The following is a 13,821-nucleotide window of genomic DNA, read 5'->3' as shown; positions in this document are numbered from 1 at the left end:
ACGCCCTTCTGCCTGCTCCTACTGTGCTGCTTTTCTCTGTGCAACAACATACTCCATCCATACCTCACAAAGGAACATTCACCTGCGCCGAAGTGAAGCGTCTCTCTGCCTGAGCTGATCCTGAATCAGCGAGTCTGCCGTGGGTAACGAAAGGCCGTTTAAAACGCGTTGCTGGTGCTTCTTTATTGTGCTTCAGGGAGGGTCGGATGGGGATTCACCACTCAGCCTGCTCAGCTACGTCACAAGGGTTCCCCCCTTCCGTCAAGCTGGGGATGATGCCTTCACGGAGCGTCGGGTATTGTGGTTCTAGCGGATGGATTGAAACCCAGTGCTGCTCTTCCATTCTGTTTTAGCATTATATGTAATATTTTTAAATATTACATTTAAAATTTAATATTTAATTTTTCATATTCAATATGAATATGAATCTTCTCCAAACATTAAGAACGTGTAACGTCTCATTAATTTAGACACTTGGCTAAAAATGACAAAGTTGGATGTCGGAAATGAAACCACATGCTGTCGTGGTACACAACAGTACAATCTAATTACACAAACTGATTATTATTCATTATTAGTATTATTATTACGTTGTCACAAATGAATTATTTAACTGACAAGCTTGTTTTCTTGTGATAAACGGTTGTTGATACCATATATAGATATAGATATTGTCATTGTGGGGGAAATGAAACAGAAATACTTGCCACGTTGTCTCATGTCCCAAAGACGAAATCTTCGTCATTTTGTATTAAAATGCAGCAGCGTGTGTGCTGCTGTCAAAGCCACTGGGAGCAAGAGTAGTTTGTGATCTGTTGGGGACACTAACGAGGTGAAAATATGTTTCAGTGAGCTAAGTGTTTTTTTGTAAAGGAAATAAATACTTAATCAAGGATTTAAAAACTGTGGTGACCTTGTTTGAAGCATCATTTCAGTTTAGCTGTTGTGAGGTGTTAATTTTCCGAATGGCACTGAAGGCATCAGCAGACAAAGCGTTTTCCTCAGCCTTTTCGTGAATCCCTTGAAGTCCATTAGAACGAGATTGCAGACCAGTTCACCTGTGATGGGCTGTGACTGAGGAAAACTTGCATGTTTTCAGCAGTGCCAAACAAAGGCCTGAAGCCCCTCTGCTGCTCCGTGGAAGCATTTATCAAAATGTCCCGCACAGCTCCATAAAGGCGCTCTTATTCCCCCTTTTTTTCCCTCAGCATCACATTTTTAATGATTAGTCACACGTGATAAATTGCAGCCCTGCAGCTGGACGAGGACTATCGATCAAAACGTGACTCTTTGGCATGAATTAAAAATGCATCGGTTACTGCTCTTATTACTTCCAGCAGTATTTACTGAAGCAGCTGAAAGCCAGAGGAGGCGTGCTGCTCAGTCTTCCCCTCACAACTCCCTTATTTAGTCAAGAAAAGAGAGAGGGAGGACGAGGACGAGGAGAGGAAGAAAGGAGGGGACCGAGGAAGCAAGAAGGGGATGATGAGAGAGGAAAATCAATATGTCAGTCAATATGTAACTAAAGTTCATTGATGAATTCCTAATGTATGCGCACCTTGCAATATATTGGATAAACGACTGAAATAAATGAAGAGAACAAACTCCGGGCGTCACTTTGACACATCCATTAAAAGCTACATCGTCTTGCAGCTCTTACGGTGGCTAAACAGCTCCGCAGTAAATGAAACTCTGTCAGCAGAAATGGTGTTTTTCACACTGCCAGTTGTGTTAACGAAAGACGTAGAAGCTGCAGGCAGCAGCAGGTTTTACTGAAGCAACCAAGAGAAACGCAGAGAGAGCGCGCTGATGGATTTTAAAGGCATGCATAATTTTAATGTGTTTGCATTCCCTATAAAGACCCGGTGACACAGGAGACGAGCTCATCTTTGGGAAAAATGAGCACATTATTTTAAAAAAGACTTGAACGCTAAATCTAACTGGGGAAGGCTTGTGTTACACCCAGGAGGCTGTCAGGACAGCAACGCTCTTTGACGCAAACCAAAGGTAAAGGGAAAAGAATAACAGTATGTTTGTGGTGTAAATATCTCGTTTGCTTCATACATGAGCTTTCAAACTTTGCAGATACTCATCTAGAAGCTTCTGCCATTGTACTTACATCGTTTAGATGTTAATACCTGTTTAAGTTTACTGAAGTGTGCAAGTAAAGCTGCTTAATTCTCTGGATTAGAATATTGTGGTTACTCTCAGTATATTAAACTGTTATTATTATTTTTTAAAAGCACTTTAAGCATAATTTGAATATATGAGAAAAAATCTGTCAGTGATCTCAGCCCTGAAATTGATCATAAATATACATCTTATAAACTTTTAATGGCAGTTTTATTTATTTAGTGGTCCAGCAAATTAATGTGGTGTTTCCACTTCCCACAAAGCAACGAGAAGTATGTGCTGCTGTAAGCCTGCTGAAAACAGAAAAGGACAGACAGGTGACCGTGCTGTCCATGTACAGAAAACATTTATTGACCAGTCCATCAGAACTGCACTGTAAACATGGAAATATATACCAGACTAGTAGCTGTTAAGTTCAGTCAGACTTAAAGAAGACAGCTGTTACATATACATACACAAACATACATATGAAACATCTTTTAATGCATTAGAACTTGTATCATAGGATCTTTAATCTATAAATACACAGTAGAATGTACAGGCTGCAGAATATTTAAGAAATATACGATCAGCAGTAGGATTCAGTCATTTGATGACTAAGCACTACAGAGCACTGTGTTTATCAACAGGGACTTTTTCCACTCATCCATCCGTCCACCCAAAATCCTCCATCTATCACCCAGCCGGCTTTTAGTGCTTTGGACTTCATACTGATCTCTCTGCAGTGCATTCGCAGACACGTTTAACAGACTCGCTCAGCGTCGGGACAGATCACCTCCTGCGGAGAAAGGAAACAGTGAGCTGGTGTCGCATCTTCACCGCTATTCTCTCAAAGAACTGAACACGTTCAGCAAACAGAAAACTGCTTTCTGACAGATGGAGACCGAGTGTCTGCAAAGCATTCAAGCTCAATTCTGAAATGAGCCTGATGAACTCTATTAACATAGATACAATGTAGATGCAGATGTACAGAAATGATGTTATATGGATTCATAAGCACGCGTCTGTGCGTGTGTGTTATCAAAGACTGATCACACCAACGGCCATCAGATGTGATGTCCATGGATGAGCAGCACTGGGGGGCGGGGTTCTATGTCGTATGTGGCTCCAGCCAATTAACTAAGGCAATCAGCCATGCTGATGAATGGATTACAGCATAATTGCTTCAGAGGTGGGACCCTTCATTAAATCATTTATGACGGGCAAAAGTGAGCGTATGTTTTGCAAAGTGTGTGTGTAAATCTGCAGAAATGCACGTGTCAGTGACCACATGCTTGTGGTTCAGCCTGGAAGAGCGAGAGATGAAGGCTGAGTCTTTGAATTAGATATATTCTTCCCATTTACAGTCCTGTACTTTCATTCTTGGACTTTTGTTTTCTGATTGGCTGCTTGCTGCAAACAGAAGGTTAGAGCAGCACTTTCACTTTGTTCCAACAGCTGATGGCTCTGGTTTCTGTTTCATTCCAAAGCAGTGCGTGCTTCTCACTGAACAAGAGTGAGGTGAGCTTGTATGGTTAGTTTCTTAAAATGCATGATGTGCATTCAACACACAAGTATAAACTTCTTCTCTCAGAAGAACTACCAAACACGACATATTGCACCGTTTCATTATTTATTTACCAAAAGCTGAGCCAAAAACAAAGTCCACCCTCTCTAAAGCATTCAAGAGGGTTAGAAGCAGCCAAGTAGTCGAATGCACTTGAGCAGAAGTTTTGGAGCACTCAGGTGAAAACATCAACAATGATCTCAGAGAAGCAACTGTTGCTACCATCAGTCTGGGAAGGGTCCAAGGCCATTTCCAAACAATTTGAAGTCCGTTATTCTACAGTGTGAAAGACTACTCGAGTAGAAAACAAGGCAGTGGTCAATCTTCCCAGAAGTGGACGTCCCAGCAAATTCACTCCAAGGTCACAGTGTGCAATGCTCACAGAAACTGCAACAAACACAAGAGCTACATCCCAGACTCTACCGGCAAGAGTTAGCAGGCTCAACTTTAAAATTCACCACATTACATTTAAAAAAAGGCTGAACAAGTACGACTTTTTTTGGAAGGAAAAAATAACATGAAGGAATTCAACAATGTCCTTTGGACAGACATCACCAAAGCAGAGATGTTTGGCCATAAACCAGCATATCAGCACAAACAGCCTAATCAGCTGTCAAGTGTAGCGATGGAGGAGTGATGATTTGGAGTTACAGCCATAGGTCCTGGGTTTCTAGCAGCCTAGCAAGAACACCTCTGTATACCAAAGTATTCTAGAGAACATGAAGCCATCAAGCTTGACTGAAACTGGGTCATACAACAAGACAATGGTCCCAAGCACAGCCGCAAATGTTCAACAGAACGGCTAAAAAAGAACAGAATCGAGGCGCTGCAATGGCCCAGTCAGAGTCCAGACCTCAACCTAATTGAAGAGCTGTAGCGGGACCATAGGAGAAGTTTCTATAAATAAACGAATGCCTGCAAAGCTCAGTGAGCTGAAGCATGTAAAGAACAGTGGGCCAAAATTCCTCCACAATGATGTGAGAGGCTGATAAACAAACAGCAAATGATTACAACAAAGTATTATTGCTGAAGGTGTTCTACAAGCTACTGCATCATGAGATCACGTCCATCCCTCCCCTCCCCGTGACTGTAAGCTGGATAGGAAAAATATGGACGATTGATAGCTGTTCTATCTGTTTTTGATCGTCCCGATGCAGCCTTCTGCCTTGTTTTAATATTAGGTACCAAGTCTGATGCTGAGAGGAGGCAAAAGGAGAAATGGACACAGACGGTCGTCACTGAGAAGCTGCAGCCCGGCAGGACAACCTGAAGTCACAGACGGACGTCACACTGATCAATAAGACATCAATAATCAAACTACAGGATCGTAAGACCTCAACTGTCCACTGTGAGAAAAGAAAGCTCGTGTTGGGCATGAAACTCCTGGCTCCACTCTGACTCTATTAAAGTTTCCACTGTGGCAAGTAACAAAATCTATTATGTCATTCATGGACGTAACACCTGCTCTCCACTTTAACAGGTTTCCACACCATGATAGCAAAAGTGACATCACTGATCAAGGGCGTGTCCCAAACTCGATAAGCCTAAAGCTTCAACTAAAGAAGAGTCTGTTCCATAAACGCAGGGAAGCTGCTTAAACTGTAATATTTTCACAGCCACTGAGTCTTTACTTTTTCAAAGCTGCCTTGAGTTGTGATTACAGAAGAAGAACTCCTCAAGGACAAACTTGAAACCCTTAGTTGCATTCACGCCCACATTCAAAGTAAATTATTTGCACTGAACAGTAACTGCTGCTAGTTTTTGACATGCAGTAAGTTTGGTTTTAGACTTCAGACTGTTTAGATTCATCAAAGTCTGTTAGAATGAGTCCAATAAATATTTATAATAATAATGATGCATTGGATTTATATAGCGCTTTTCAAGGCACCCAAAGCGCTTTACAATGACATTATTCATTCACGCTCACATTCACACACTGGTGGAGGCAAGCTACGGCTGTAGCCACAGCTGCCCTGGGGCAGACTGACAGAAGCGAGGCTGCCATATCACGCCATCGGCCCCTCTGGCCAACACCAGTAGGCGGTAGGGTAAAGTGTCTTGCCCAAGGACACAACGACCAGGACAGAGAGGCCGGGGATCGAACCGGCGACCTTCCGGTTACAGGTGCCCTTCCCAACCCCCTGAGCCACGGTTTATAGACAGAAATCATCTATCTGTGGCAGCGGGGTGTGCTTTTAGCTCAGCTGTAGGGGCAGAGGTGGAGCTGAGTTGCTCAGACAGCAGTGCCAGGTGGAGTTGATGACCCTAATGCCATAGCAAAGGCCATAATGCCATGCCAACCATGCTGGTCATTTATATGCTCAATTCTCAGGCAATCTTTAGATTCTAGTTCATAGTTTTCATTTCAAGATTTCTACCTGTTTCTTAGGTAAATTAGCTGACCTAATGAAGCAACATTTTATTATCTGCATCTTTTTAAAAAATAGCTTTTCCTTTTTGGCACATTTTTAAGGACATATCACATCACTATGCAGATGACATTATATATATCATTATATATCTCCTCTAAGCCCTATGTTGTTTGAAGCTGCAGGTCTTGCACAGGTCTTATACTCTTTTATAAACTGGAAGGTTGACCACTTTGTTTAACGTAATGAGGAGAAAGGAGAAGTCCTCCTTTGTACCCCTGACAGATTTATGTCTAAGGTAATGGAAACTCCTGGTCCCCATATTTAGTAAATCTTCTATTATGGACCTTGGGGCAGCTTTTGCCTCAGGTTGCACTTTGGATGATCACATTAAATCTCTGGTTCGATCTTGCTCTTTTATTCACCTAAGAAATAATGATAACTCGAGCTCTATTGTATCCTGCTGTGAATTAGAAGCTATCATTCTTGCTTTTATTTCATCTCTTCTCAAAATAACCTCCTTCAAACATCTGCAAAGTCTTCAAAATGCAACTGCAAAGTACTCATGTCTCACTCCGCCCACTTTAAGATTCTGGTTTTACCTGTGGAGCAGCAGCAAACTTATACATTCAAACATCCCTGCAGGTTCCCGAGGTCTTACGATCAGGTTCTAGTGTCACACAAGGCTGAGAACTAAAGGAGACAGAGCTGCTGCCCCACAAGCCGTGTCTTCATTAGTTCTCCTTTTGTCTCCTTTAATTCTCTTTTGTAAGTTGTTATCTTGAAAGGAACTGTATAAATAGAAATGTACTTATATGAAAAACTTGCTTTAACCTTTTAGGAGCTGCAGCCATCTTTATACATGCTCCCATATTTTCAAAGGCTCAAAAGTAATTGCACAATTAACTGCCAAGCAGTTCCAAGTGAGGCCTGATCTCTCCTCACTCTGTGACAAATTAGGCAGAGAGACCTGTTAGTGACTCTAGTGGAGTGGCTGTATATAAGCAATAGGTCTAACCTAAACCTATTTCCTCATTACATTACGACAAATTAAGTAGATGAAAGGTCAGCAGCTGCTTCCAGGATTGAATTTGCATTTGGTGGCTGTGCTTGGGAGCTCACCATTACACTGAAAACAACAACCCAGGTGTAATCAGAGAGATCGGTACATTTGGTACATTTTTATAAAGCAAGAATGCACCAGTCAGCTCAGCAACACCCAAATTCCTGGAAGATCACAAAAGACAACTGAATTCTTTCCATGAAAAACCCTTCATAATATCTGTCACTTCCAAGAAGATGTATCATTGCTACAGTGTGCTGTCAAGACGCAACTTCATGAGTGAAGTACAGACGTTTGACCTCCAGATGCAAAACGCTGATAACGCCCGAGGACAGAAAGACCGGATAAGACTTTCCTAGAAAACATCGAAGACAGCCTGCCTGGAAGAGCCTGGAAGTTTCTTTTAGGAATATGAACTTGTAGCAGACTGATGGAAGAGAAGAGTCTGTCAAACACAGTGGAGTGTTATTGCTTCATCATAGCCAGTGGAAGTGTGTCAAGGGTGTTTATTCATGACTAGGGTGTTGATAGAAGTAGCAGGAGGAATTCTGAAGTATCGACAGCTTTACTTTCTGCTCAGAGGGAATCAAAGGCTGCGAAACTGGTAGGACAGAGCCTGGCAGTAAAGACACAGCAAAGCAAAGGCTCCTGAAGGCAAAGACATTTCCTCAGACGGCCACAGCACCCTTTAGTGGGCAGACTGACCCACAAAGACACAGCAACTAAAGGTGGATCCAGTGAAGAAGGCCTGGAAAAGAAACTCAGGGAAGAATCACGATATTCGTTGACGTCCATCGCCTTTAGGGTTCAGGCACTACACGACCGTAAAAGAGTTTCATTTAAGAATGAACAATAAGGTAAATTGTTTAAATATTGTTTATATCTTCATTATAAGGAATATTTTTAAAAATCTCTTGAAATAAAGTTGAAAGTCTGTCATTTATTAAAATCTTGATTGCTTCCACTGGTTGGGGAAGTTTACAGAAGACATTTGAAAATGGCTCTATGACTGTCCTGATGTGTATAAGACTGTATTATTGGAGGAAACTCTGACTTTCATTGTGGAGGCTGGTGTGCACTCGGCGCCTGTATGAAAAGTTTTGCATATATTTAAATCTCACACTGACATGAGGAATGGACATGCAAATCCATCAGCCCCATTATGCCTCACCTTGGCAGCCAGTGCACTCGCAGCTGTGTATGACCGGCAGGACAACCGGCTCGCTCTCGCCACTCTCACACTGCAGGCTGAGGAAGCGCACCGGGGTGTTCGGGTCCAGACGGTAACTGCAGCACTCACACACTGACTGGAGATACGGCTCCTAAGTGGAGAGAGTAAAAAGAAGAGAGAGGGTAACTAAATGTTGGGGGAAAGTGAAATAAGAGCCAAGAGGGTGACTTGGATATGATGAGGGCAAACTGAAATCAGAGCAGGACATGGTTTTATGAGGAGATTAGGGAAATAATAGGAGGTAGAAAGTGAAAGATAATATGAAAGTGAAACAATCAGAAAAGAAAGTTTAAATGAGGGGAACGAGTAGGACAGATAAGGAAGGGCAGATGCCTTCCTCAATTCTATGTGATGGAAGATTACAGTGTAAGAACTACAGCATATTAAGGACAAAAAATGAACTAATGCCTTTAAATGTTTCTTTATTTCTGCATAAATAAGAGTCATAAAGGGCTAAGCATGGAAAAGCAAACCCAGTTAAACGTATGACCCGTGTGCTGAGGGTGAGTCTCTTTTTGCAAGACTCACTTCCTGTGAGATTCAGCCCACAGACAGATGCACTGACACCTGACTTCGCTGCTGTCATTCAGTCCTCATTGCTCCATCATTAAAGGTGAGCTGTTGTGACCGAGACTTGGTCCTACCATGACCGTGTTTCACTGATGGGATGTGGTTCCAGTGCTCTAATGCAGTGTTTTCTTTTCTCCACACATAACTCTCAGCATTTAAACCAACGGTTTTATTTAAGACATTTCCACAGAGCATGATTCAAACAGAGACCTCAGCCTCATCTGTGTGATCTTTAGCAAACAGCAGATGGGCAGCACAGCTTTTTTCCTTGTATCTCTGCCATGTGCATTCATGAACATGAACATTTGACACTGTGAGGCAGGTCTAAGCGTAGCTTCTTATTTTGTAAACTCCTGCACTCCCTGTTTGCTGCTGGGCTGATCTGTGTTGCTCGACCATGCTGGGGAGGTTAACAGCATTCTTTAATTTCCTTCCTTTGCAGACAGTCTGTGTGACTGTGAACAGGTTTAGTTCAAAGTCTTTAGAGATGGTTTTGTACCCTCTCCCAGACTCCTCAGCTTCTATATCTATCATCCTTCCTTTGTGCTGTGATACAATCCTGAAACATGCTGTGAAGAGCAGACTTTGACAGATCCCTGATCTTTACATAAAACAGGGTGCCCATGGACTCCTGACTGAGGGCTGTAAAAAGAGCATTAATATTGATTACAAGTCAGTCAGTTTTTAGTTCTCCAACAGTTCCAAAGGAAGATCAGCTGCTACATGCTCCACAATGTTTCTTAGTTAGATCTGTGCTTACTCTCCCTGTCATTTGGTACATTGGGTTCATTATCACCTAGTCAGAATGAAGAAAGAGCTGAAAGATGCTAAAATGTCTGTGATACACAGAAACTGTTATCTCGTGGTTAATCTCTGCATAACATCTACATTAGACTCGCTACATTATAAATGCTGTTTCCTTGCACAACATTCAACAGCATGCACAACTAACAAAAGACGATATAGCAACAGAGCTTACAGCAAAGACCTGGCCACATTAAAATACCAAGACATGCAAGCAAAACAGCAACATCAAATCATAGAAGGAGAAATTCTACATTTTCAGTAAAGTGGGAGTTTCCAGATATCTGAAAACAATTTGCCTGTGGAACATTTAGAGTTGAAGTCCGACTGCTGCTGTGTTTTACCAGTGATAAGCAGGAGCACGCCAGTGATGCAAAGCACTAGTTTCCTCACTACACCATTTACAAAAAAGCTCTGTTTTGGGGACAGAGGATAGCCCTTTTAGTCTGGATCGAGGCTGAAAACAGGGACAATAACAAGCAATTATGAATTAAGCCAGCATAGTTATTACATGGCTTAATACTGTAAGCAATATGAAATGTAAAAATACAGGTTCTACTACTACTACTAAGAGGAAGAAAGATATGTTTTACTTCTGTACATCTTTTTAAGGTGGCTTACATGACAAACTCAGCTGATAAAAAATAATTGAGTCAACAAAGCTACATGCAAAAATTCTGAAATTTGAGAATAATTGAGCCTCGTTTGTAACCCAGTGAAAGAAGGTTGCCTTTGGAAGCCATGTTCATGCGTCCAATTAATGCAGACAAAGCCTCGAGGAGAGTGAGACTGTGGAAAAGTACAGAGGATGGTAGCAACGCATGATACATAAAAGGAGAAGGAGGTAAGAAAAGTTCCTCTGAAGAATAGTTATTAGTACTTCTCACACTCTTTGAAAAGTCTACAGTGTGCGTGTGTGTGTGTGTGTGTGTGTGTGTGTGTACACATATACAGTATGTACCCAATAAGTCAGTCGGGGATTGGAAACTGAATTTGATCACAGTAATGAATTCCTGCTTCTTCCAGTCGTGCTAATCAATGAGACGGGGACTTCACAGGGTTGCCTAGTCATCGGTTACCATCCCCGGTTGCCACAGTAACGGGAGGTAATGACACATTTGGCCGAGCTGATGTTTATTTTTACTGATCTCCCAGCATGACTGACTCTATTTTTACAGTGGAGACACATAGATGCCAAGGAAGAACAAAGTCACCATGGTGATGAGGTGATAAGCTTGCTGTCTTACAAGGATGAAAAAGACAGAAAACCAAGAATGAAAATCAAAGAAGAGGAAAAAGATCCCTCTACACATGACCCCTGCACAAGATTCAACACATCCATCTACTGTATTTACACCCCTGATACTTCACATATTATATCTTGTATTTCTGTTTGCCTGCCTTCAAGTCATCAACTGTATGTTTATCTTTAAGCACAGAAGTCAAATGCTCAACTCAGGATGCCATAGTTAAAGACAATTCTCTCGCATCAGTAGAAAAAACAAAATAGAAAATGAGATGACCTCATTTGCTAAAGCAGTAATATGATACCCTAAATCATGATTTTATTAATAGTTTGTGGGTTTTAAAGGGACTTAAAGGGCAGATGCATAAACTGTACATAAAAGATGGAAATAACTAGTTGCTCTTAAAAGTAAAGGCATTAACCTTAAACCCTCATGCTTTGTAATGGCCACCAGGGGGCGATTCCTCTGGTTGATGAAAACATTATTTTCAGCTCAGCTCTGTCGGTCGATCTCCTGCTCCCATCTCCCGTCACACGTGAACAAGATACCGAGATACTTAAACTCCTCCACTTGGGCCAGGAACTTGTCCCTGACCCGGAGTGGGCACTCCACCACTTTCCAGCTGAGGACTATGGCCATGGTTCATTTTGTAACTTATTAAAACAGGTTATGTTTCACATGTGACAAAGTCCTGGTGTCTGAGCATAGACTATCCATCAATTTTACATTCAGATTCACCTCCCAATTGTTATGTGAAAACTCTAAGCTTATGGATTCACGTTTTATATGGATTACATGTTTTGACTCCATTTTTGCTACTTTGTGTCCACTTGTTGGAATTTAAAGTTAGACATATTTTGAATACACTGAATACTGCCTAAGAGTCTGTATTATTCCCTTGCATTGCCTCAATCAAACATTTGATTCAAATGTTTCCTTGACCTATATTAGACATATTGACAAATCAGAAAACATGTGTTGAATATCTGTGTGACTGGAGCACACAGGTGTACTCATCCAACTTCTCTGGGAAGCCAAGGAAAAAAAACACAGAAGTTTTCTGGCTGAACTGAACTATTGTAAACAGTTGTGTTTTTCATAATCTGATTTCAATAGCTACAGAGCATTACTAAAGCCAAATTCATATTCAGGACCCAATAACTACCGTATTTTCAGCACTATAAGGCGCACTTAAAATCCTTGAATTTTCACAAAAATCGACAGTGCACCTTATAATCCGGTGCGCCTTATGTATGAATTCTGGTTGTGCTTACTGACCTCAAATTGATTTTATGTGGTGCGCGGCACTCGAAAATCTGTCAAAAAATGTTTTAGTCCGACTTTGCTAAGCTACGAAGCCGCACCGCTTGATGGATTGTGGGACCATTACGGCTACCGTAGTCAGGAGCATCGCAGAGTAATCTGGGTCCTAAACTCCGTCAACTTCAGGTCCCAAAGTCAAATGAACACTGCAGCATCACTGAGAGTTAAAAACTGTCTAAATTCTTTCATCTTTAATAAAATGATCAGAGTTGCTGCTTTACCAGGTGTAACTATTAAGTTTAACATCCAGGCATCCATGAAAACAGGATTTATTAAATTTAACAGAGTTAGAAGTTAGCAGGAAGTTAGCTCGCTAGCTTCCACCTAAACATGATATAGCATGTTCTGACTGAGAGATTTCTGAAACATTCAAACGTACAGCTCTGCTATCACTTCCAACATAAATGAAGACAGAAAACTAAACAGCAGTGACGTTTGTAGGGTTACTGAAGTTGGGCTAGCTGGTATATAATGATGTGCTACGTGATTGCTAGCGACACAGCTATGTTAGCATAGCATAAACAGTGAAGCTGGAGGATGAACGCTAACTTTTTTCCACTCGATAAAAGTTAACGTGAGGGTTCCCGATGGTTAGGGACAAATGCAATCGCATGGCAGGATGCTGTAAACGGACCAAACTTCAGTCAGGAGAACAACTGAGATAATCCATCCACAATATGAGGTTAGTCATTAATATACTGCAACAACATGGGAATAGAGCAGCTGCCAGAGAATTCAGCATTAATGAATCAATGATGCGGAAGTGAAGGAAGCAAGAAGAATGAGTTGAGTAAAGTTTGACTTATCTGACTGTTTTGTTTCGGATAACGGTAGTTATGCTGATCAGTTTTACAACACAGTGGCACTTCACTGACAAAAGTCGATGGCATTTTAATTCCTGTTGAAGTGGAAGTGACTGCAACAGTATGAAGAAATTCAATCATTTACCTTGAAAAATGTTCCAAAGACACACTGAAAATAGGATATCCAAGACAGAGGAGCAAGAGGAAGAGTGGCTGAGATGGGAAATGTTGGATTTACAAACATGGCACGCTTCCAAGACTTCCAAGGCTCCAAATTGTGTTCATGATAACTGTGGAACCCATAGACAACATATTATAACTACATGGTCAAGTCTTACATAAGATCTAGCTCCCAGATCCAGCTCTGCCCTGGAATGTCTTTCTGAAAGTTTTCCAAGTCTCCTTGACATACACAGGCTCTTTTGGGAAGCTGATAAGAGGTGCTGGGTAGGTGTCGACCAAACCAACTTTGGAGGAGGTGGTCTCAGTACCATTCCAAACAAACTCCAGAGCGGTTTGTTTATGGTTTCAACATAATTCAACTCTGATCCAAACCAACCAGGTGCATGTTACAAGACTGAGCTAAAAAAAAATGTCTTGTAACCACTTATGGTGGCAAAAGATGTGCAAAGGTCTGTACAGGTTAGCGACTGGCCATGAAATGAGCGTAAATTCTCTGTGTTCTCCAGTAGTCCTGAACGCAGCACCTTCTTCCTGTATTAACGTTCAGTC

The 13,821-nt window shown here is 41.5% G+C and overlaps 2 protein-coding genes and 1 long non-coding RNA gene across 3 annotated transcripts in view; 1 reads left to right on the top strand and 2 right to left on the bottom strand.

The window, feature by feature from the left end:
• kcnh2b (potassium voltage-gated channel, subfamily H (eag-related), member 2b) overlaps positions 1-2,185 on the bottom strand; it is a 238,851-nt gene extending 236,666 nt beyond the window's left edge. Inside the window, exon 1 of the mRNA XM_019362965.2 lies at positions 83-2,185. The gene's annotated coding sequence lies outside the window, so the exon portion shown is untranslated. The remainder of the gene's footprint in view (positions 1-82) is intronic.
• A 281-nt stretch (positions 2,186-2,466) lies between these two features.
• Positions 2,467-13,821, bottom strand: part of sspo (SCO-spondin) — a 100,112-nt gene continuing 88,757 nt past the window's right edge. The window contains exons 117-118 of the mRNA XM_025910190.1: positions 8,283-8,433; positions 2,467-2,911 (exon numbers count right to left, since the gene is read on the bottom strand). Of these exons, the coding sequence (XP_025765975.1) occupies positions 2,889-2,911; positions 8,283-8,433 (174 nt within the window). The 3' untranslated portion in view covers positions 2,467-2,888. The remainder of the gene's footprint in view (positions 2,912-8,282; positions 8,434-13,821) is intronic.
• LOC109203533 (uncharacterized) lies at positions 8,443-11,834 on the top strand. Its single transcript, XR_002063266.2, has 3 exons — positions 8,443-10,560; positions 10,743-10,822; positions 10,895-11,834. It is a non-coding gene; the product is annotated as an uncharacterized LOC109203533 (long non-coding RNA).

Source organism: Oreochromis niloticus, linkage group LG9 (genome assembly GCF_001858045.2).
Source record: "Oreochromis niloticus isolate F11D_XX linkage group LG9, O_niloticus_UMD_NMBU, whole genome shotgun sequence".
NCBI classification, from domain to species: domain Eukaryota; kingdom Metazoa; phylum Chordata; class Actinopteri; order Cichliformes; family Cichlidae; genus Oreochromis; species Oreochromis niloticus.
The sequence above is the reverse complement of the archived record's forward strand: the minus strand, read 5'-3'. Positions and strand labels throughout refer to the sequence as shown.